At 36.8% G+C, this 21,616-nt stretch overlaps 1 protein-coding gene across 1 annotated transcript in view; it reads right to left on the bottom strand.

The window, feature by feature from the left end:
* Positions 1 to 3,266: 3,266 nt before the first annotated feature.
* HFM1 (helicase for meiosis 1) overlaps positions 3,267 to 21,616 on the bottom strand; it is a 114,626-nt gene continuing 96,276 nt past the window's right edge. The window contains exons 31-38 of the mRNA XM_040232342.1: positions 21,389 to 21,504; positions 17,991 to 18,070; positions 17,020 to 17,126; positions 11,331 to 11,444; positions 9,900 to 9,990; positions 4,818 to 4,920; positions 4,564 to 4,715; positions 3,267 to 3,823 (exon numbers count right to left, since the gene is read on the bottom strand). Coding sequence (XP_040088276.1) covers positions 3,754 to 3,823; positions 4,564 to 4,715; positions 4,818 to 4,920; positions 9,900 to 9,990; positions 11,331 to 11,444; positions 17,020 to 17,126; positions 17,991 to 18,070; positions 21,389 to 21,504 — 833 coding nt within the window. The 3' untranslated portion in view covers positions 3,267 to 3,753. The remainder of the gene's footprint in view (positions 3,824 to 4,563; positions 4,716 to 4,817; positions 4,921 to 9,899; positions 9,991 to 11,330; positions 11,445 to 17,019; positions 17,127 to 17,990; positions 18,071 to 21,388; positions 21,505 to 21,616) is intronic.

Raw genomic sequence — 21,616 nt, 5'->3', positions numbered from 1 at the left:
TTAAAATGCAGATTCTGACTCAGAAGGTCTGGAGGGAGGCCCAAGACCTTCTAATCAACTCCCAGGTATCTCCCATGTTACTGGTCTTCGGATTAAAGTTTAGGTAGCAAGGTCTTTATCTACTGGCAGCCAGGAGTTGAAATACCAAGAAATAGAAAGTGGCAGCATTTTCCCTTTTGTTTGTTCCACTAACTAATCAAAACTCACACTAAATTCTCAGCTTACTCACTTAGCTTAATTCTAAGCTTAGCTTAGTTTACTCCTCTTTGCCCTGATTTCTTCCTCACTGGTACATTTTCTATACATACCTGTTATTATCTAGGATGCACAGGTATCCAATGCTCTCCCTCTAGGTTAGGGGTCCTTGAACAGTATAGTCCCTACAGTTCCTGTTGTTCCTATTTTCTAGAAATGGAGTCTTGGTAAAGAGACTATTTCATAATCTGCTAAAGAGTAAATTGTGATAACATCTAGAAAAGTGAGTAATCCAGCAATCATTTGTATTTGGCTTTAGAATGTATTAGAATATGCCAAAGATTTATAATTACATTTTACTTATAATATTAAAATAGATTTGTGTGCTCTGACCATAAACCAACCAAGAGTGTTGGCGAGGAGGGAATGGGAATGGAGGGGACCTATTTGAAAGCAGGAGGAAGTACATATAGGAGGAAGGTCTAAGATTAAAATCTTTTCTATGGATGATCTGTGGAAATCAAGAGTTCATTATTCAAGTCCCATGTGATTTAACACAACTCAGACATGACAACTAAATACTGTATTATCTCACCCCTTCCCAATGGGTTATTGGAAGTGCTGTTAAGGAATATTTATTTTCAGTACAAATAGTTACTTACCATTCATTGAACACATACTATGTATCAGTACTTAAACTAAGAACTTTCTATGTAGTGGCTTACTTAATTCTCACTCCACACCTATGAGGTAGCTGCCAAACAGCCAATTAAGGACATTTTTAATCGAAAAAAACTTCTGGAAATTTAACCCAACAAAGATTTTTGTGAAAACTCTGTTGTATGGTTCATTCTATAAGAATAAGTTAACCCAATGTATTTAGAGCGTAGCTAATAAATAGGAAAATGTAGGGTTATTATTCACTTCATGGAAAGAATACCCAGTGACTGTACTCCTTTAAGAGGTCAGTATACATAACAAGGTTTTGAATTACATATATTTAACATACACATAGTTTTCCAGGTAAGCACTTGCTCAAATGGCAAATTATCTACCCAAGTGTTTCTAAAATTGGCCTGATGATAGAAAATGACCTGGAGTGCTTTTTAAAACCATAGAACTCCTAGTTCTGTTCACTGGTGATTCTGAATTAGTTGCTCTGAGATGAAGTCTGCCAAGTTTGTGTACTTACTATATTATCCATACATTTCTTATGATGAGCAAAGTTTGGGAAACATCAGTTTGCGAGTAAAGTTCAAGCTTCTTATTTTAACATCTAAAGTCTTCCACAAAGTGACCTCAAGGTACAGATCAAACATCTACAACATTTATCTATGTTTATAATTATCTATTCATTATTCCTCCCTCAGAGCTTTGCTCACTGTCCCCTCAGCCTACAATGTCCTTCTCTCATGTATTTGCCCATCAAAATCTAATTCATCTTTCAAAGCTCAGTTCAAATTTTTATCCCTATAAAGGCTTCCTTGACCCCATAGTCAGGATAATACTCTCTCTCTTACAGATTCCTATAGTTCCTTATTTTTAAAAAATATTCTTTATTTACTTTGGTTGAGCTGGGTCTTCGTTGCGTACGCAAGCTTTCTCTAGGTGCGACTAGCATGGGCTACTCTTCATTGTGGTGCGAGCATCTCACTGTGGTGGCTTCTCTTGGTGTGGAGCACAGGCTCTAGGTGTACAGGCTTCAGTTGCAGCACAGGGGTGCAGCAATTGGGGTGAACTCTCTAGAGTGCAGACTCAGTAGTTGTGGTGCACAGGCTTAGCTGCTCCATGGCATGTGGAATCTTCCCAGACCAGATATTGAACCCATGTCCTCTGTGTTGGCAGGTGGACCCCTTCCACTGTACCATCAGGGAATTCCAGAACTCCAATAGTTCTTTAAATCTCTATTGCAGTGATTCTCAAAGTGTAGTCCCTGGAATAGCAGTATCAGCATCACTTGGGAATTTGTTAGAAGTGCAAATTCTAGGCCCCATGTCAGATCTATTGAGTCAGAAACTGGGTATGGTGCTCAGCAATCTGTTTTCAAAGAAGCTCTCTAGAATATTCCAACACATCCTGAAACTTGAGGCCCACTTCTCTAATGTATTCTATATTTATTATTGTTATATTATAGGTCTTAACTTCTCTGCCAGAATGTAAAGCTCCATGAGAGCAAAAATAGTGTCTTCATCATTTGTATCCTTTGCACTACCAGGCACAGTACTTTTCACTTAGCAGATCACAATAAGTCTTCTTAAATTAAACTGCTATTTCTTTAGTGTCAAAGTCTATGTATGCTAGATGAGCAGACTGCCGTGAACCAATTTTTCATTTTAATGGTGTTTAATAACCTTTAAAGGTTGTAGCATGATTGATTCAGATGCAGAAACACCAATTGTAAAGACAACTAAAATAAGGGCTGGTTGCTCTTACTTTTCAACAGAGACAAAGTCTCTTAAACTTGTTCTAAGTTTAATACATATGATGCCTCATAAATGTTTACTAATAACAGCCAACAACCTCATCTTCTCTACTTCTCTTGTCTCTAAGGCTTTTATATCTGAAGAAAAATTCCTAAAACTTTTGAAGTGGCTTCAACTTCACACTGTATCTATAAATAAATTAGATAATAAAAACTGCTTAGAGTGCCTATCGGAGAAGGCAATGGCACCCTACTCCAGTACTCTTGCTTGGAAAATCCCATGGACGGAGGAGCCTGGTAGGCTGCAGTCCGTGGGGTCGCGAAGAGTCAAACACGACTGAGCGACTTCCCTTTCACTTTTCACTTTCATGCATTGGAGAAGGAAATGGCAACCCACTCCAGTGTTCTTGCCTGGAGAATCCCAGGGACGGGGGAGCCTGGTGGGCTGCCGTCTATGGGGTTGCACAGAGTCGGACACAACTGAAGCAACTTAGCAGCAGCAGAGTGCCTATAATACTACTTATTAATAAAGAAATCTGAGAGATAACTCACTGGAAAATAATATCAAATAACTTTTGCTGTATTAAAAATCAACATAACAAAGTTTTAGAATTCACCACATTAAAAAACAAGTTAAAGGAAGACAGTCTACACTGATTAACGTTTCCTTTATTGTTGCTTGAAATGATATAAGAATAGGTTCAGACAGCCACTGGATTCTCAAAAAAATCTTTAGTAAAAAAAAAATCCTTTAGTAAATTAATGGTGAAAAATTGATACAATAAATAGATTTACTGACCTACGAACATTTGGCCTTCACAGAATTTCTTCTTAAGAAAATATTAAATTGGTTCTGGTCTAAATCAAATTAATAACCAAATAATTATTTCTAAATGAAGCTTAATTATCAGCTTATGAAACAAAGCCACTGTAAAAGTGCTTTTCATGAAGTTACAATATCATGGGGGAAAAAATCAGTCCAAATATTTTGTTGCAAAAAAAGCCAACAAAGCTGGTCAAATCCAAGAAAAAAAAAATCTGAACAAGTATGAACTACTTTTTAAAAATAAAAATCATGCTTTGTAAGGTGTCTTTATACTTTGTCTTATTAATATAAAAAAGCATTTTTGTCTGTTTTAGAAAATACCATCAAATATTTCCAGAAAAGACTTTATTTCATCAGCTTCATCATCAGGATGATACCTACTGGGGGGAAAAGCAAATGTTAAAGTAACTATTTTTATAACACAGATTTATAATAAATAATGTACTAAAAATATAAAATGGATAAACTTGAAGATTGCTGAGAGGTAATTTATCAAATGAACTTCAACAGGCATAATCTTATAGGAAGTCTGGAGGAAATTAGAATTCATGAACTATGAAAGGTAGAGACAAGTATATTAGATAGATATTTCTTTAGACATATTGGAAAGTAGCGCCATTTAATCACTGTCAACAGGTCTCGAAACCTTGACTATTCAAGAGGGAGAGGAAACTGCTAAAAGTAACCATAAAAACGATCAGCAGTAGGAGCGCTGATTAGACTTAAACGGACTTCCTCTTTGAACCTGTAGAATTATAACAGAACTTGGGGGCTGAAATACAACTAGAACATTAGAAAAATTAGCTGATCTCATTTCTCAAGTGGCCTCATATTTCATATTATCAACATATTGTATTCAAATTAGTAAAAAAGTTTATCAATGTAACACAGTGTTTAATTACTAGCATCAAAAACATAGGTTCTCAAAAATTGAGATATTTGATATTTTGAATTATCTTAAGGAGCTTAGCTTACCAGTGGTCTAAAATTTTTACATCTTTAAGTAAATAAAACATTTAGGTTCTCATCCTTAAAATGAACCAAGGGAAAAGGAATGCTGAAATTCTTTGTAGAAAGCTTTCACTTGTATAGTCTTAAAATATTTTTAAAGAGTTCTTACCTGAAATCAATCTCCTTTTTACATTCATTTCTAATAAAGCAGTCCACTATCTTATTAAAATTTGAAGAATTTGATATTTTTTCAGAGCGAGTAAAGCACAGCTGTTCAATCTCTGGTGACAGACTTCGTTGTTTTCTTTCTTGTAAATGGACCTATATTTTGAGGTTAAAAAAGTCAGCAACCATTGAAGGTTTAACTCTTCAGGCAGTATTTAAAATAAAAAAGAGAGAAGTGTTTCTTCTTACAATACTTGCATTTCCAGATTGTTGAGGTAATTGTGTCATGGAGGATGCACCAAACTTGGACACAGCAGAATTTGATAAATAAATATCTGGCTTCTCATGTGATGAAACAAAACTAAAAATCAAAATGAATTACTTGGTCAAATATGGCATATAAGAGAAACAAACCATTCTAATTTAGATCAACAGCAATTCTTTGGAAAATATGATTAGTTTATCATATTTATCACCCATAAAATTGATGCTCTATTTCTTAGACTCATGGTGAAGTTGGTGTCTCTCCTTTCTTTTTGACAAAAAAGCAATTTATATATTCCAAATTAAATACAAATACTACTTTTAAAGGCCTACAGAAACAATCATTCAGCAGTTTTCATTAGAATTGAGTCTTAATCATCTGTAATCAAGTAGTCCATAAATCTTCTCTAAATCCCACTTGCTTAACTTTCAGTATCCATTCCCTATTTTGCTCTCACTGTAGACAGGCATCTCTAGTTATCTTCTCATATGTAACTGTATCTTAGTGTTCATCTTTAGTCTTTTATATTAAATTCATTCATTAAAAGCATTTATAATTCACTACCATAAGCCAGATATTGAACTAGGAGCTAAGTATAAGCGGTAAACAAATCTTTAGGAGGTGATCATCTATACAGGTGCAGACAATAAACAAATAATAAACATAATTACAGATCCTGAAGTGATATGAAGCAAATGAACTGAGTAATAATATAGTAGATAACAGTGTGGAGCACAAACCCACTTTAAAAAGACGGTCATGGATGCCACTCTGAGGAGGTGACGATTTAAGCTCACACAGGCTAAAATGTTACAGTCATGCAAGGAGCCACAAATAGTAGATGGTGTAGGGAAGAACCACACATATTGCTAGGACAGAATCTTTTTATCTCTTATAGCAAGGAATGGCAAGGAATTAAAACAGTAAAAAGAGTATGGAAGGAAGAGCATGTGTCTCCTTTTTATCATAGACCCTCAGCACTCACAGGCCTTCCCAGCAGCAACTTCTGGCACCAGTTTCTCAGAGGTTTCTTGATAGAAGTCCATTTTAAACCCACCTATTTTCTGTTGGTCACTTTTAAACTCTTCCAAAATTATTTGTACTTTTCTAAAGTTGTGGTACACAACACTGTTCATATGCCTTGTTACTTTCCTACTTTGATTTGCCTACTTTCTTGACACCCATGGCTTTTTTCCACTGTGATGCTTCTAATCTGTTTACTCTGTATGACTTAGAACCAATGAATGGAAATGATAAAAAGACAAATTTTAAAAGCTAGTGAATGACCTGAGAAATCCAAACATGAAACGAGCACTGTAGAATGAATAAGCTCCTGGTCACTGGAATTGTCTTGGTGGAAACAGCATGATTACTTGCCGGTAATGTCGGATGGTTATTCAAGGACCCAGTGGAGGGAGACTAAATGACATTTAATTCCTTTCAACTCTGGAATTCTATGAAATCTATGATTCTGTGATGTTGATACTAATGTTCAGTAAAATGACTAAATAATAGCAAAATTATCATATGACACTTACAAACTTAAAAAAAATTTAAAGTAGGAGAAATAACTCTTTAGTAGAAAACTGAACCCTGAATAAAAAGTTACCACTATTTCTTCTCTGTGGGAAAGTTTTGGTTCTGGCTATAACTTCTCTCTCTTAAGTTCTAATCAGGTGCAACATACAAATGTATTTTACATGTCTACAAAGATACTTTACGTTGAACATTTCTAATATTATTTTTTTCAAATGTCTCATATGTTCTATATCCTTAAGTAATATTTATGTCTACCCACTTGTCATTTATTCTTCCCTGTTCCTTTACTGCAATATTCTATCAATTTTTAAATCTACTCTTGAAATGACTGAAAAATCCAATTCTCTCGCTCAGTTTCTATCACCTCTGCCCCAGTTGAGGCCTTATCATAGCCTGCCTTTCTCACTGGCCACTATGCTCCTGGTGGTCCCACCCTCTACAATTCATTCTACATATCACTGCTGGAATGGTATTTTTCTGATTGAATTATATAACCTTAATAGTATAAGCTTAAATAGCCTTATATAGCTTAAAAATCTTGGATGGTTCTTCACTGCCTACCATGGAGATCAGAACCCAGAGCCGGCTAGGCTACAATGGGTCTATAAGCATTCTTATTATTTTTTGGATAAGGGGTGCTGCAGATACTTAAAAAATTAGTTGTCAAAATTTAAATGTCAGGAGATGTCACATAAATTTTAGATTCTTAGCTTTTTTTAAAAATCAGAAAATCTGACAACACTAGACTTACAGTTCCTGCACTGCAACATCTGGTTAACTCTGAGCAGTGGTTATTCCCTTTAAAGGGGGCACTCTGCAGTTACCCTTGGCCCATCAGATCTGGAAGCAGTTTGAGTCTGTGAACCTTGATGTACTGGATACAGCACAGTTATCTAAATATGGTATTCATGGCCCCTCACAGACCTCAGCAATCTCAGCCTTAATTCTGTGGCAACACTGACCCACTTTACTGACCCTTGAGCACCAGATGCCTTTTCAAACCTTATTCCTTTACATACACTCTTCTACCTGGAATGCATACAGTTCAGTTGCTCAGTCATGTCCAACTCTTTGCGACCTCATGGACCGAGTGTGCCAGGCCTCCCTGTCCATCACCAACTCCAGGAGTTTACTCAAACTCATGTTCATTGAGTCAGTGATGCCATCCAACCATCTCATCCTCTGTCATCCCCTTCTCTAGCCTTCAATTTTTCCTAGCATCAGGGTCTTTTCCAATGAGTCAGTTCTTTGCATCAGGTGGCCAAAGTATTGCAGTTTCAGCTTCAGCATCAGTCCTTCCAATGAAAATTCGGACTGATTTCCTTTAGGATGGAATGGTTGGATCTCCTTGTAGTCCAAGGGACTCTCAAAAGCCTTCTCCAACACCACAGTTCAAATCATCAATTCTTTGGCACTCATCTTTCTTTATGGTCCAACTCTCACATTCATACATGACTACTGGAAAAACCATAGCTTTGACTAGATAGATATTTGTTGGCAAAGTAATGTCTCTGCTTTTTAATATGCCGTCTAGGTTGGTTATAGCTTTTCTTCCAAGAAGCAAGCATCTTTTAATTTCATGGCTGCAGTCACCATCTACAGTGATTTTGGAGCCCAAGAAAAGAAAGTCTGCCACTGTTTCCATTGTTTCCCCATCTATTTGCCATGAAGCGATGGGACTGGATGCCATGATCTTAGTTTTCTGAATGTTGAGCTTTAGGCCAACTTTTTCATTCTCCTCTTTCACTTTCATCAAGAGGCTCTTTAGTTCTTCTTCACTTTCTGCCATAAGGGTGGTGTCATCTGCATATCTGAGGCTGTTGATATTTCTCCCAGCAATCTTGATTCCAGCTGGTGCTTCATCCAGCCCAGTGTTTCTCATGATGTACTCTGCACAGAAGTTAAATAAGCAGGGTGACAATATTCAGCCTTGACATACTCCTTTCCTGATTTGGAACCAGTCTGTTGTTCCATGTCCAGTTCTAACTGTTGATTCTTGACCTGCATACAGATTTCTCAGGAGGCAGGTCAGATGGTCTGGTATTCCCATCTCTCCCAGAATTTTCCAGTTTATTGTGTTCCCGACAGTCAAAGGCTTTGGCGTAGTCAATAAAGCAGAAATAGATGTTCTGGAACTCTCTTGCTTTCTTGTTAATCCAACAGATGTTGGCATTTTGATCTCTGGTTCCTCTGCCTTTTTAAAATCCAGCTTGAACCTTTGGAAGTTTATGGTTCATATATTATTGAAGTCTCGCTTGGAGAATTTTGAGCATTACTTTACTAGTGTGTGAGATGAGTGCAATTGTGTGGTAGTTTGAACATTCTTTGGCACTGCCTTTCTTTGGGATTGGAATGAAAACTGACTTTTTCCAGTCCTGTGGCCACTGCTGAGTTTTCCAAATTTGCTTGTATATTGACTGCAGCACTTTAACAGCATCATCTGTTAGGATCTGAAATAGGTCAACTGGAATTCCATCACCTCCACTACCTTTGTTCGTAGTGGTGCTTCCTAAGGCCCACTTGACTTTGCATTCCATGATGTCTGCCTCTAGGTGAGTAATCACACCATTGTGATTATCTGGGTCATGAAGCTCTTTTTTTTATAGTTCTTCTTTGTATTCTTGCCACCTCTTTTTAATATCTTCTGTTCTGTTTGGTCCCTACCATTTCTGTCCTTTATTGTGCCCATCTTTACATGAATTGTTCCCTTGGTATCTAGAATTTTCTTGAAGAGATCTCTAGTCTTTCCCATTTTGTTGTTTTTCTCTAATTCTCTGCATTGATCACTGAGGAAGGCTTTCTTATCTCTCCTTGCTACTCTTTGGAACTCTGCATTCAAATAGGTATAGCTTTCCTTTTCTCCTTTGCCTTTTGCTTCTCTTCTTTTTTCAGCTATTAGTCTTTTCTTTTACACCTGTTAAACTCGGTTCTGTTTTTGTAATGTTTATTTATTTTGGCTGTGTCTGATTTTAGATGCAACACACAGGATCTTTGGGATCTATGTTGCAGCAGGTGAGATCCTTCCGTTACGGCACGTGGGCTCAGAAGTTGCAGTGCATGAGCTTAGCTGCCCCACGGCGTGTGGGATCTTAGTTCCCTAACTAGCGATCGAACCTGTGTTCCTTACACTGGAAGGCAGATTCTTAACCACTGAACCACCAGGGAAGTCTATCTCCTTGTCAAACTCTTAATTGGTTTTCACATCTTGTGAAAAGTGAAGATTCCTCACCTCAGCCCCAGAGACCATGATTCAGCAAGTCTAGCATGGGGGCCCAGGAATGTGCATTTTTAATGTGTTCTCCTAGGAGTTGGACATAACTGAGTGACTAAGCACACACACACACACACACAAGGTAATTTTGATTTGTGTGTTTTGACAAGAGGACTTTGAGAAACACTGCTCTAAGATTAAGAGGGCTTAGCTTGGCTGATACCCTACTGCTTCTCTGCCATCTAATGACATGATCCTCCTCTCTACTTACATGTCATAAAAATATAAAGTCGTAAGTATTTGAAACCAGAGTTCTAAAACTTACCTCTTAGATGTTTCTCTTTGGAATTGGCCTTTTGATTCTTGGAATGGTAGCTTACTTTCCCCAGTACTTGAACTCAAAGTGTTTCCAATTCCTAGGTAAAGAGATAACATTTTGAAATAAAATACCAAGAAACAGATGAATAAAGATTTTCACAAGTTCTGCAAGGACTCTCTCCAAACAGATATGATCTGGTTAAAGAGAGAATGAAAAATTCTCAACAATTAAATTTACTGTACATCTATAAAACAAAGGAGTGAAGTTAATGGAGTAAAACTACATAACACATAGGTTAGCTTATTAGTCACTATATTAAAAGGCCCCCAAACCACTTTTATTCATTATAAGCCATGTAAATGATTAAGTCGAAGTTATTCAATATTTTCAGTGATCTGCAAAGGGCTGATTTCCTGCTGTCAGCCATCCTTGGACAGAGTCTCTCCATCTCGCTATCTTGTCTTATACTTACCAAGGTTTTCACTTCTCTGTTTTAGTGAAATAGGCTGAATTTGCCAGTAATTCAAAGGCCTAGTTCCATTATTTCTGGATTGTATATGATTTAAACACAACGTCTAATACAGGAGAAACTAATTGTTTCCTCTTAATTATTTATTCCTGGAAAGTCAATTCATGTATTATTTCTGCTAGAAATAATATTTTTATGTTGTTTACTAGCATATAAAAATATAAAAAAAAAATAGAATATTTTAAAATATAGCAGTTGTTTACATGTCGATCCTAAACTCCCTAACTATTGCTTCCCCCCATCCTCCTCCCTGCCCCTCCCAACCCCAGCAACCAGCAAGGACCTAATGTATAGCACATGGAATTCTGCTCAATGTTATGTGGCAGCATGGATGGGACAGGAGTTGGGGGAGAATGGGTACATGTATATATATGCCTGAGTCCCTTCACTGTTCACCTGAAACTATCACAACATTGTTAATGAGCTGTACCCCAATGCAAAATAAAAAGTTGAAAAAAAAATGGAACATTTTTGTCTTTCAAAAACATTACCAGAACATGTGAAATCCTAAAATGGAGAGCAGGATAGTCTCTTTTATGAGGGAAAATTCAATAAATCTTAATTTGAATACAGCCTTTAACAAGAGAAGGGACAACAGAATAGAAAAAGCTCATTTGCTATATCATCATTATGGAATAATCTTGACCTCTGTCCTAGGGATAAGAAATGTTATTTGTGAGAGGGCCACATTTTTAGTTTTGCTAAAAATTATAATCTGAATAAATCAAAGCTAATTAAGTACATGCACCAAAAAGGCAAATAAAATTAGTTTCAAAAACTTGACTGAAAAACATTCGAGGAACTTCTCATGAATTATTTCATTCTAAAATACATACATTTCAAATAAAATACATATAATACATATATACAAAAATACATACAAATGAAATACATTTCATGCTATTTACCTGATGTTTTTGTCTTCTCAGTTTCAGCTGAAAAGCTAGTAATTTCTACTAAGTTTTCATCATCAAAGTCATCCCAAACTTCATTTCCGAATTCAAAGTTCACTTTCAAAACTTCTGAAAATGAGAAATTACTTTTAATTGCATCTGTCAAATTCTAGTTTCCAGATGCATTAAAATTTCTGTTGAACAGAATTGTTTGAGGGGCTTTTTCACTTGAAGTTGTAGAATAGGTCCATCAAGAAAAATTTGTCATGTGTTTGTATAAGTAAATATGCTGCTGCTGCTAAGTCACTTCAGTCGTGTCCAACTCTGTGCGACCCCATGGATTGCAGCCTACCAGGCTCCTCTGTCCATGGGAGTTTCCAGGCAAGAGTACTGGAGTGGGTTGCCATTGCCTTCTCCAATAAGTAAGTATAGGTACTTTTAAAACCATAAGCATCATTATCTATTGACATATGAAACACATTTTTCAACTATTAATACTAAACAGAGGTCTTGAGTAGTAGTTTTCTAAAGCACTGGGGTCAAGCATTATTGAGTATTGTAGTCAACCAGTTTTATTTACTACATTACATGTAGTGATTGATTGCTACACTAAATTTAATTTTCAAGGTATTTTTCTAGATAAAATTAATTTTCCTTCTTAATTCCTGCATAAGAATAATCTTATTCTAAGATTGGATTGTAATAGCTTCTAAAATGGGCTTCCTTCCCATCTCCTTTCCTTACAAGTAGTCAATTTTGAGTATTGCTATGAAAATATATCTTTATTTTTCTGCTGCTAAAATATCCTCAGTGTTATCCACTGTACATAACCTGGTTTTAGAGCCAGAATACCCATTGTATGTAGCCTGGGTTAGAGTCAGACTACTCAGGTGAAAATTCCACCTTTCTCATTTACTGGTTGGATAATATTAGACAAGTAATTTAAACTCTGAGCCTAGTTTTCTCTTCTGCAGAACAGGGATAATAATAGTACCTAACACATATGATTATTATGGAAACTAAATGTCTTTACCTGTGCAGTTTTCTGTAGCAGTGTGTTAATAAATAGCGATAATTTGTTTCTCCAAAAAATCTTGTGTATATATATGTATTGTATGTATTTGTTATATGTAAAGGATGTGTGATTGCAGCCATGAAATTAAAAGATGCTTGCTCTTTGGAAGGAAAGTTATGACCAACCTAGACAGCATATTAAAAAGCAGACACATTACTTTGCCAACAAAGGTCCATCTAGTCAAAGCTATGGTTTTTCCAGTGGTCATGTATGGATGTGAGAGTTGGACTATAAAGAAAGCTGAGCACAGAAGAATTGATGCTTTTGAATTGTGGTGTCAGAGAAGACTCTTGAGAGTCCCTTGGACTGCAAGGAGATCCAACTAGTCCATCCTAAAGGAGGTCAGTCCTGGGTGTTCATAGGAGAGACTGATGTTGAAGCTGAAACTCCAATACTTTGGCCACCTGATGCGGAGAACTGACTCATTTGAAAAGACCCTGATGCTGGGAAAGATTGAGGGCAGGAGGAGAAGGGGACGACAGTGGATGAGATGGTTAGATGGTATCACTGAGTCAATGGACATGGGTTTGTGTGGACTCCGGAGTTGGTGATGGACAGGGAGGCCTGGCGTGCTATGGTTCATGGGGTCGCAAAGAGTCAGACACGACTGAGCGACTGAACTGAACTGAACTGAAAGGATGTGTAGCACACAATTTACACATGATAAAATACATAGCATGCTCAATTGTAAATTCCACGCATCTAATTGATTATCACTGAATATTTTCATTGAATTTTGCCAAACTCTTGTTCTGTATCAACATGCGGTTGCAATTGATAAATGTAATTCTCACATTCATTTGTCAGTTCACACGTTGGTTGATATTTTTGTTGACTTCAATAAAAGTTGGAGAAGGAAATGGCAACTCACTCCAGTATTCTTGCCTGGAAAATCCCATGGATGGAGAAGCCTGGTAGGCTACAGTCCATGGGGTCGCAAAGAGTCGGACATGACTGAGCGACTTCAATTTCTTTCTTTAATAAAAGTAAAACAACAAAGACATGTTGGAACTTCATTCATTCAACCAAAGCCTTAAGCAACTTCTTTGCTGAATTAGGTAATAATTTTCCAATGCTAGACGAATATTCTTCCAATTTCCCATGCTATCCCCAAGGTAAGGGCTACAGACATGGCACTGGCAAACCTGCACTTTTAACATTTTCTCCATCACTTTCTTAAGTATAAGCAATCAGTCAAGCCATGATTTGTATTGTTTGCTGACTTCTATGATGTAAAGATTCCCACTATGACTGATTTCAAGCTAGCAGTGTGACACAACTGAATGCAAAGTTGGGAAGAAATGCACAATAGCACCTCTTTATGAAGTATTTCCACCGTACAGATACAAATATAGATGTAAATCTCATGTGTTAGTGTTAGTCACTCAGTCATGTCCGACTCTTTGTGACCCCATGGACTGCAGCCCACCATGTTCCTCTGTCCATGGAATTCTCCAGGCAAGAATACTCAAGTGGGTTGACATTTCCTTCTGCAGGGTATCTTCCCAAGCCAGGGATCGAACAAGGTCCTCCTGCACTGCAGGCAGACTTTACCCACTGAGCCACCAGGAATACAGATAATAGTAAAATGTAGTAGAATAATGAGGAAATGTTAGTTTTAATATTTATAGTCTTAGTTTTTAATATAATTTATTTAATTGAAACTTTATATAAATAAACTTTAATAATGCCTGAAAGAATCCCCTTATACTCTTACAAGCTCACTCCAGTAAAATTTTTCTTCACTTTAAATAACCTCTACACTATCCAAAACTTTCTCTATCCTTTCACTCTACCTTCAACTCCAGTTCACATTATTCTAACTTTGTACCTTGATAACACATACATATCTATGTTCTACAAAGAGAAGTAGGTACAAAGTGCAATAGAAATATAGAGAAGAGGACCATCTGGCTAGATGGGCTGCTGCTGTTTAGTTGCTAAGTCAAGTGAAGTGAAGTGAAGTCGCTCAGTTGTGTCTGACTCTTTGTGACCCCATGGACTGTAGCCTATCAGGCTCCTCCGTCCATGAGATTTTCCAGGCAAAAATACTGGAGTGGGTTGCAATTTCCTTCTCCAGGGATCTCCCCTACCCAGGGATCGAACCCGGGTCTCCCACATTGTAGGCAGACGCTTTTACTGTTTGAGCCACCAGGGAAGCCTGGTGTTTAATTGCTAAGTCATGTCCAATTCTTTTGCAACTCCATGGACTGTCACCCACCAGGCTCCTTTGTCCATGTGATTTCCTAGGCAAGAATACTGGAGTGGGTTGCCTGCTATTTCCTTTTCCAGGGGATCTTCATGACCCAGGGACTGAACCCAATTCTCCTGCTTGGGAGCAGAATCTTTATTGCCTGAGAAGCCCTGGCTTGATGGGGACTGGAAGCTAAAAAAGGAAGAGACAGCATATTTGTATGCTGGAAAGAAAGAGACCTTAGGGAGAAGATATTGAAAATAAGGGCAAAAGAAGAGAGACAGCTAGTCTCCAAAAGTTCCAGGGGAGGCAGAACTGGAAAAATTAAGATTACAGATGAAAGGATAAACCTAAATAGAAGAAAAGATAATTCTTTTTATAAAACAGTTAAGGATAGTACAGAAACAGAAAATATATAGTTGTGGGGTGGAAAGTTGAAAGAGTTCATATATTATAGGTTTGATTTTCAATTCTCCACTGATAACTAAAAGTCAATTTCATTTTATAGAAGTGGTATTGCTTGGGAATCAAGAGATATGGAATCTATTTCTAGCCTTGCCATTAATTAGATATGTGATTTTGGACAAGTCATTTAATCTCTTTGAGTCTTGGCTTCTTTCACTGTAAAATGAGAAGTTGCACAAAGGTCCCTTACAATTTAAATTGTACAATTCAACATACTTTCTCATATAATTTCTAAAATCTTTTCTTCTCTTCTTGAACATGGAATAGAGATGATTAAAAAATGCCATGTTTTTCTTAAAACAGTCTTAAGAGCAATATTTGAATACATTTAAAATATGTTTTACTACCAAAGACTAATGTGTAAAAAGTATAATGAATATACTCAATTACTATTAATAACAGTATCAGATACTATACTAAGAGCTTTATATACATTATCTCATTTAATCCTAAAATTCCTAAAATATGATGGAATTGAGACAAACTAAGTTTTGAAAAGTCACTCAACTACTAAATGAGCTAGGATTTGAACCTAGACAGATTATTTCTATACCCTGCAAGTTTAATAACTATATTATACAACTTCTTTTAAAAAAATGGGGGAGGCATTCAGTAAAAGATGGGTATACTAATATTGGGTATATTAAGAAGGGTATAATAATATTGGGGTTTAAAGTATTTAGATGAGACTTCTACATCATAATAAAAATCACATTTGGAATGGCGGGTGGGAAAGAAATAGAAGAGAAAAACTATTTAAAGACAATATGAAAGTAATTAGAGGGAAGGATAAACTCTGGTATGGAGAAGGGCAGGGGGATAGAGTAGCTATACAAGGAGTAAGTTAGAGGGCTATCGGTTAAAGAGAGATAAAGATAAGAGGGCTAACAATCTTACACTTTCTGTCCATGTTGTAATGATATTTTTCAGGCTTTCAACAAATTGGATAAATGCTCTGATATTCTGTGAGGTTAGGGGATTTTTAAAATTTGATATTGGGTCTAATGAGTGCCATTGTGTCATAAGGGGTGGTGGGTACTTAAGTCCTTGCCTACTTCAGATCTTAAATTATGGCTAGTGACAGCAATAGAGCGAAAGAATAAGAGAAACGGTGGCAATAGAAGTAAAAAAAAATACACATAAGAAATTGTTCTCAGAAAACCCCAAGCTTACCATTTCTATGTACAGGTACTTGAATAAACAACTTTATGGCCAGAATTATTTCTTACATGTTTTAACAGACTGGGTATTGGTACCATGACCCAAAGAAATGGTACTATTAATGGCAGGATAAGGACTAAGGAGGAACCAGGCCCAACACTGAAGAATTAATATGTGTTATTAAATGAGTTATATCCCATAAACTGGGTTATAGTCTCACATTATCATAGAGACTGTAAAAATCATAGTTTTAAGATCTACAGAGATATTAAAGTCACTAAATTTTCTATTCCTTAATTTTAAAGATAAGATTAAGTTCAAAAGATATTAAATAATTTTATCAAGGTCACACAGCTATTTTGTAAAATGAAACTAATTTTATAAACAAAAAATTATTTCAAATAATTCTAAAGACACATAAAAGTAACAGTTTGGTATTTTAATACTTTAAATGTTCAAAGAGCCCTTATACTCTCAGCTTTTCCTCATATTATCTTTTTAAATTAATTAATTAATTTTAATTGGAGGCTAATTACTTTACAATATTGTGATGTTTTTTGCCATACATTGACATGAATCAAACAGTCAAAGCTATGTAGGAAAAGATTCTAAAAATCTGTGACAGACACAGAAAGACCATCTGAAATAACAGACCCAAGAATTTGAAACTGGTTCAATAACTAAAGAGAAAAATGTAGACGTTAGTAATGATAATAATTTTAGATGTTGGTTTTTCAATAACATTGCTTGTCAGTCCAAAGTAGTGATAAATCATATTCTCTTTCAAGTCAATATCAATAGTAATTTACCTTTGTCTTGATATGCAGATGGTTGTTGTTGCTGACTTTTTGTATAGATCTCATGCTGATCCCTCTGCTCCATTACAGGCAATTCAGGTGTGTTTAAATATTCTGACCTTTATAAAGATGAATAAAACCATGAAAATGTTAAAGAAAATATTACAATTAATCTGACTTTGAAAACTACTTATCATTAAGTGAGAAAAAAATTGGTTCATCTACTCAGCACTTCCATGGTTAACTGTACTAGCTTGAGTAGTAAAGGGTTAAAAAAAATTTCTGTTTAATGGAAGTGACAACTACTTAGGTCATGTAGTCATCTTCACATGCCCCCATAGATTCCTGATATCTGTGTGTAGCCTTAAAAATTTATTGCTAATGCTTCTTTCAGTTAGATAACAAAAGCTAGGATCTCTTGAAGTACTGTTGGCATCTATTCTGATTGGTCAGTGGCTGTTCTGTACTGACTGTTAAGTACATTAAATGTCATCCCAGCATACGGAATGCCCTTATCTGGAAGGGAAATTACATATACTGTTATTTTTCAGGCATCATAATATAGGAAAAGAATGCTGAGTTCGCATCTAGAGCCCTCTGCTTACTAGGAATATGAGTTTTGGTTATTTCATCTATATAATGAGATAAAAATACCTTGGTTTATAAGCCAGGTTGTTGCTAAGGTCAAAAGAAATAATGCACAAAAGCTCAACTTTTAAGTTATAAAGTATTTTATAAATCTGAGATATTATTAATATAGAAATGATTTGATCTATATTAAAAGTATACTATAACTACAGAGTTCTGAAAAAACCTGGGGGTACAAAAGATAAAACTCTTATGATGTCATTACCTCATTATAAAACTAACTAATTACTATGATTTAAAGGTAGCCAGTAACAATCTTTCTCTGAGTAAATGATTATTTGGAGAAACAGTTTATGATGAATAGTTTACCTCAGATATTAACATTATATTTGTACCTTGCTATACTGGGAAGAGAAGGTTTTGGAGCAAAACCAAAGTCTTTAAGGTTCACACCTGGAGATTTATTCACCTGCATCTATTAATGAAAAATAACAAGTTCAACTATCAATTTCACATCAATACCTTTTAACAAATGAGACAAAGAGCAAAATCCTGCTGACACATATAGTACCCAAACCAACAAATTATAAGAAAAACAGGCTAATTCTCAATTCAAATCTCCTTCTCAGGCCCTTCTTAAATGCTGATATTCTTCATGCTTCTTCTTCACTAGGCCATCTTCTCTTTTCACTCTGCTGCTTCTGCTGCTAAGTCGCTTCAGTCGTGTCCGACTCTGTGCAACCCCATAGACGGCAGCCCACCAGGCTCCCCCGTCCCTGGGATTCTCCAGGCAAGAACACTGGAGTGGGTTGCCATTTCCTTCTCCAATGCATGAAAGTAAAAAGTGAAAGTGACGTCGCTCAGTTGTGTCTGACTCTTAGCAACCCAATGGACTGCAGCCTACCAGGCTCCTCCGTCCATGGGATTTTCCAGGCAAGAGTACTGGAGTGGGTTGCCATTTCCTTCTTTCTTTTCACTCTACACATTCTCAAAGATTTCATTTGTTCCCATGGCTTCAGTTACCATCTACACATGAATGACTCTCAAATCTGTAGCTCTCTGTAGATTTGAGCTTGTTCTCTTTCTTAATTTTCTAGTTCAGCTCTCTCCTGACTTTCAAACAGCTATATCCAACTGTTTATAGAACATCTTTACCTAGACATCTTGTAGGCCTCCAAATTCAATATTTCTCAAATGAATTTTTATCATATTTCTATTCCTCCAAACTTGCTTTTCCTTTAGAGTTTTTACCCTAGTGAGGCCCCACTTTTTCCCCAATTGCTCAAGCCAGAAAGTGAAAGTGAAGTCACTCAGTCATGTCCAACTCTTTGTAGCCCACCTGGCTCCTCCATCCATGGGATTCTCCATCCATGGGATTCTCCATGCAAGAATACTGGAGTGGGTTGCCATTTCCTTCTCCAGGGGATCTTCCTGACCCAGGGATCGAACTCAGGTCTCTTGCATTGCAGGCAGACTCTTTACCATCTGAGTCACCAGGGAATCCCAGAGGGCTGGGTATCATCTTTAACAATTCTTTCTACTTCACCTCTCATAAGCAATTAAATACCAAGGTAGCTGATTCTACCTCTGAAAAATATTTTAAACCCAGCCACTTCTCTCCATTGTTACTGCCACTACATGAGACTAGGCCATTGTCTTGCCTGGATTACTGTAAAACCTCCCAAATGAATCCTTACAAGCTTTTTCTATTATCTCTAATCCATTCTCTACACTGCATCCAGAGTGAACTTTACAAAACAGCCACTGATTAAAGTCCTTTAGTGATTTCCCTTTCAGGATAAAGTCTAAATCTTTAAAATAGCAAAATTATTTTCATGATCGAGATCCTACTTTTTTCTTCACCCTTATCTGTCTCCACCCTCCTACTTGTACTCCAGATATACTACATTACTTCAGTTTTTAAAAAGATCTGTATCTCTTTCTCTGCCCTGGGCCACTGCATATTCTCTGCATCTGAAATAATTTTCTAACCCTCTTCACCACTACTCTAGTATTCACCTCTCTCCATACTTGGCTTATGCCTATATATCCTTCAGGCCTTAGTCATGTTTATCAGGAATCCTTTCCTGGCCTATTGAAAATGGAGTGAGTGTACTTTCTATATAAGTTCAAGTTATCTTATACTTCTGTCACAGAATCACTCATCACACTGTGCTGAAAAAATCTACTCACTTATTTGTATCCTTCATTCAACTGTAAGCTCTATGAGGACTGAGACTAAAACTCTCTCATCATTTTATCTTCCACATCTACTACAGTGCTTGGCACATTCATGGTGTTCAATGAATATGAAAAGGAAGGAAGGAAGGAATGATGTGGAATAAATATGAAAAACAAAAGAATGAAAAACTTGGGATACTAAAAAATAATTGTCTTCAAACTGCAAACCTTTCCATGTTTCCCTGTAGTCTCCATATTTTAGCCTCATGACTCAGAATCTTCTTTTTATTAAAAAAAAAAAACCCCTAGAAAAGAAACCAGTCAATCCTGTAGGACATCAACCCTGAATATTCATTGGCAAAACTGATGCTGAAGCTGAAGCTCCAATACTTTGGCCACCTAGTGTGAAGAGCTGACTCACTGGAAAAGACCCTGATGTTGGAAAGAGTGAGGGCAGAAGGAGAAGGGAGAGACAGAGGATGAGATGGTTGGATGGCATCACTGACTCAATAGACAAGAGTTTGAGCAAACTCTGGGAGACAGTGAAGGACAGGGAAGCCTGGCGTGCTGCAGTCTATGGGGTCGCAAAGAGTTAAGACACAACTTAGAGCTGAACAACAGAAAAGAAACAGGTGCTCTGTCATTTTCTTGGCTCTCTTCTGTAGCTTGATCAATTATTTTGCCCTGGATATGATGGCAATGGCACCCCACTCCAGTACTCTTGCCTGGAAAATCCCATGGATGGAGGAGGCTGGTGGGCTGCAGTCCATGGGGTCGCTAAGAGTCAGACACGACTGAGTGACGTCACTCTCACTTTTCACTTTCATGCATTGGAGAAGGAAATGGCAACCCACTCCAGTGTTCTTGCCTGGAGAATCCCAGGGACGGGGGAGCCTGATGGGCTGCCGTCTATGGGGTCACACAGAGTCGGACACGACTGAAGTGACTTACCAGCAGCAGCAGCAGGATATGATGACCAAGGCTTAGAGTTAGTCTGCTAGTGACTTATCAAGAGAAGGAATTCCCATTCCTTCATCACTTGAAAGAGAGACTCTTGCTCAGTACTCATCTAGGAGAGTGATGAGTCACTCTCGTAAGTCACAATTAAAATCAGCTTTAGATTTTCCAGCCCAGTCCACCACAGATGGAGCCACGAAAAGGCAAGAGGATCTAGTTTCAATTGCTGAACCAAAGCAAGCTACATACCCCTCTCCATTTCCCTCTCTCCGGTTTAAAAAATAAAGAAAAAAAGGCTAATGAAGGAAAGGTTTGTATAACTATGCTCCAAACATGGACTTATAGATTAATTATTAAAAATTATAGTATCTTTCCCTATGGGCTTCCCTGATAGCTCAGTTGGTAAAGAATCTGCCTGCTATGCAGGAGACCCTGGTTCAATTCCTGGGTCAGGAAGATCTGCTGGAGAAGGGATAGGCTACCTACTCATGACTGAGTCAGACATTTCCTTCACACTTTTCCTATAGAAACCATATTATGAATAAAAGTCATATTCCTAGTCAAGCCTTTACATAACTCTACTTCTGTGGATACCTATCTAATTGATACACAGAATAATAACTATAGAACAAGGGAAAATGTTATTAAAACTAACCTTCAGACGTTTAACTGGAGGAAGAGATGAAACAGCATCTCTATTTCTTAAATCAGATAAATATGAAGAAATTGTTGATTCTTTCACTTCTGACTTCTGTGCAACTCCAGTTTTACCTATGAAAGGAAATTCTAGATTCTTTAAGTTCAATTTTAGGTATTATTCAAATAAGACCAAATTTCTGCAACATTTCTAATCTAATATTTACTTTTAAAAAATGTTGTCCAC

Source organism: Oryx dammah, unplaced genomic scaffold (assembly GCF_014754425.2).
Source record: "Oryx dammah isolate SB20612 unplaced genomic scaffold, SCBI_Odam_1.1 HiC_scaffold_28, whole genome shotgun sequence".
Taxonomy (NCBI): Eukaryota; Metazoa; Chordata; class Mammalia; order Artiodactyla; family Bovidae; genus Oryx; species Oryx dammah.
Note: the sequence above shows the minus strand (reverse complement) of the source record. Positions and strands in the feature narration are given on the sequence as shown.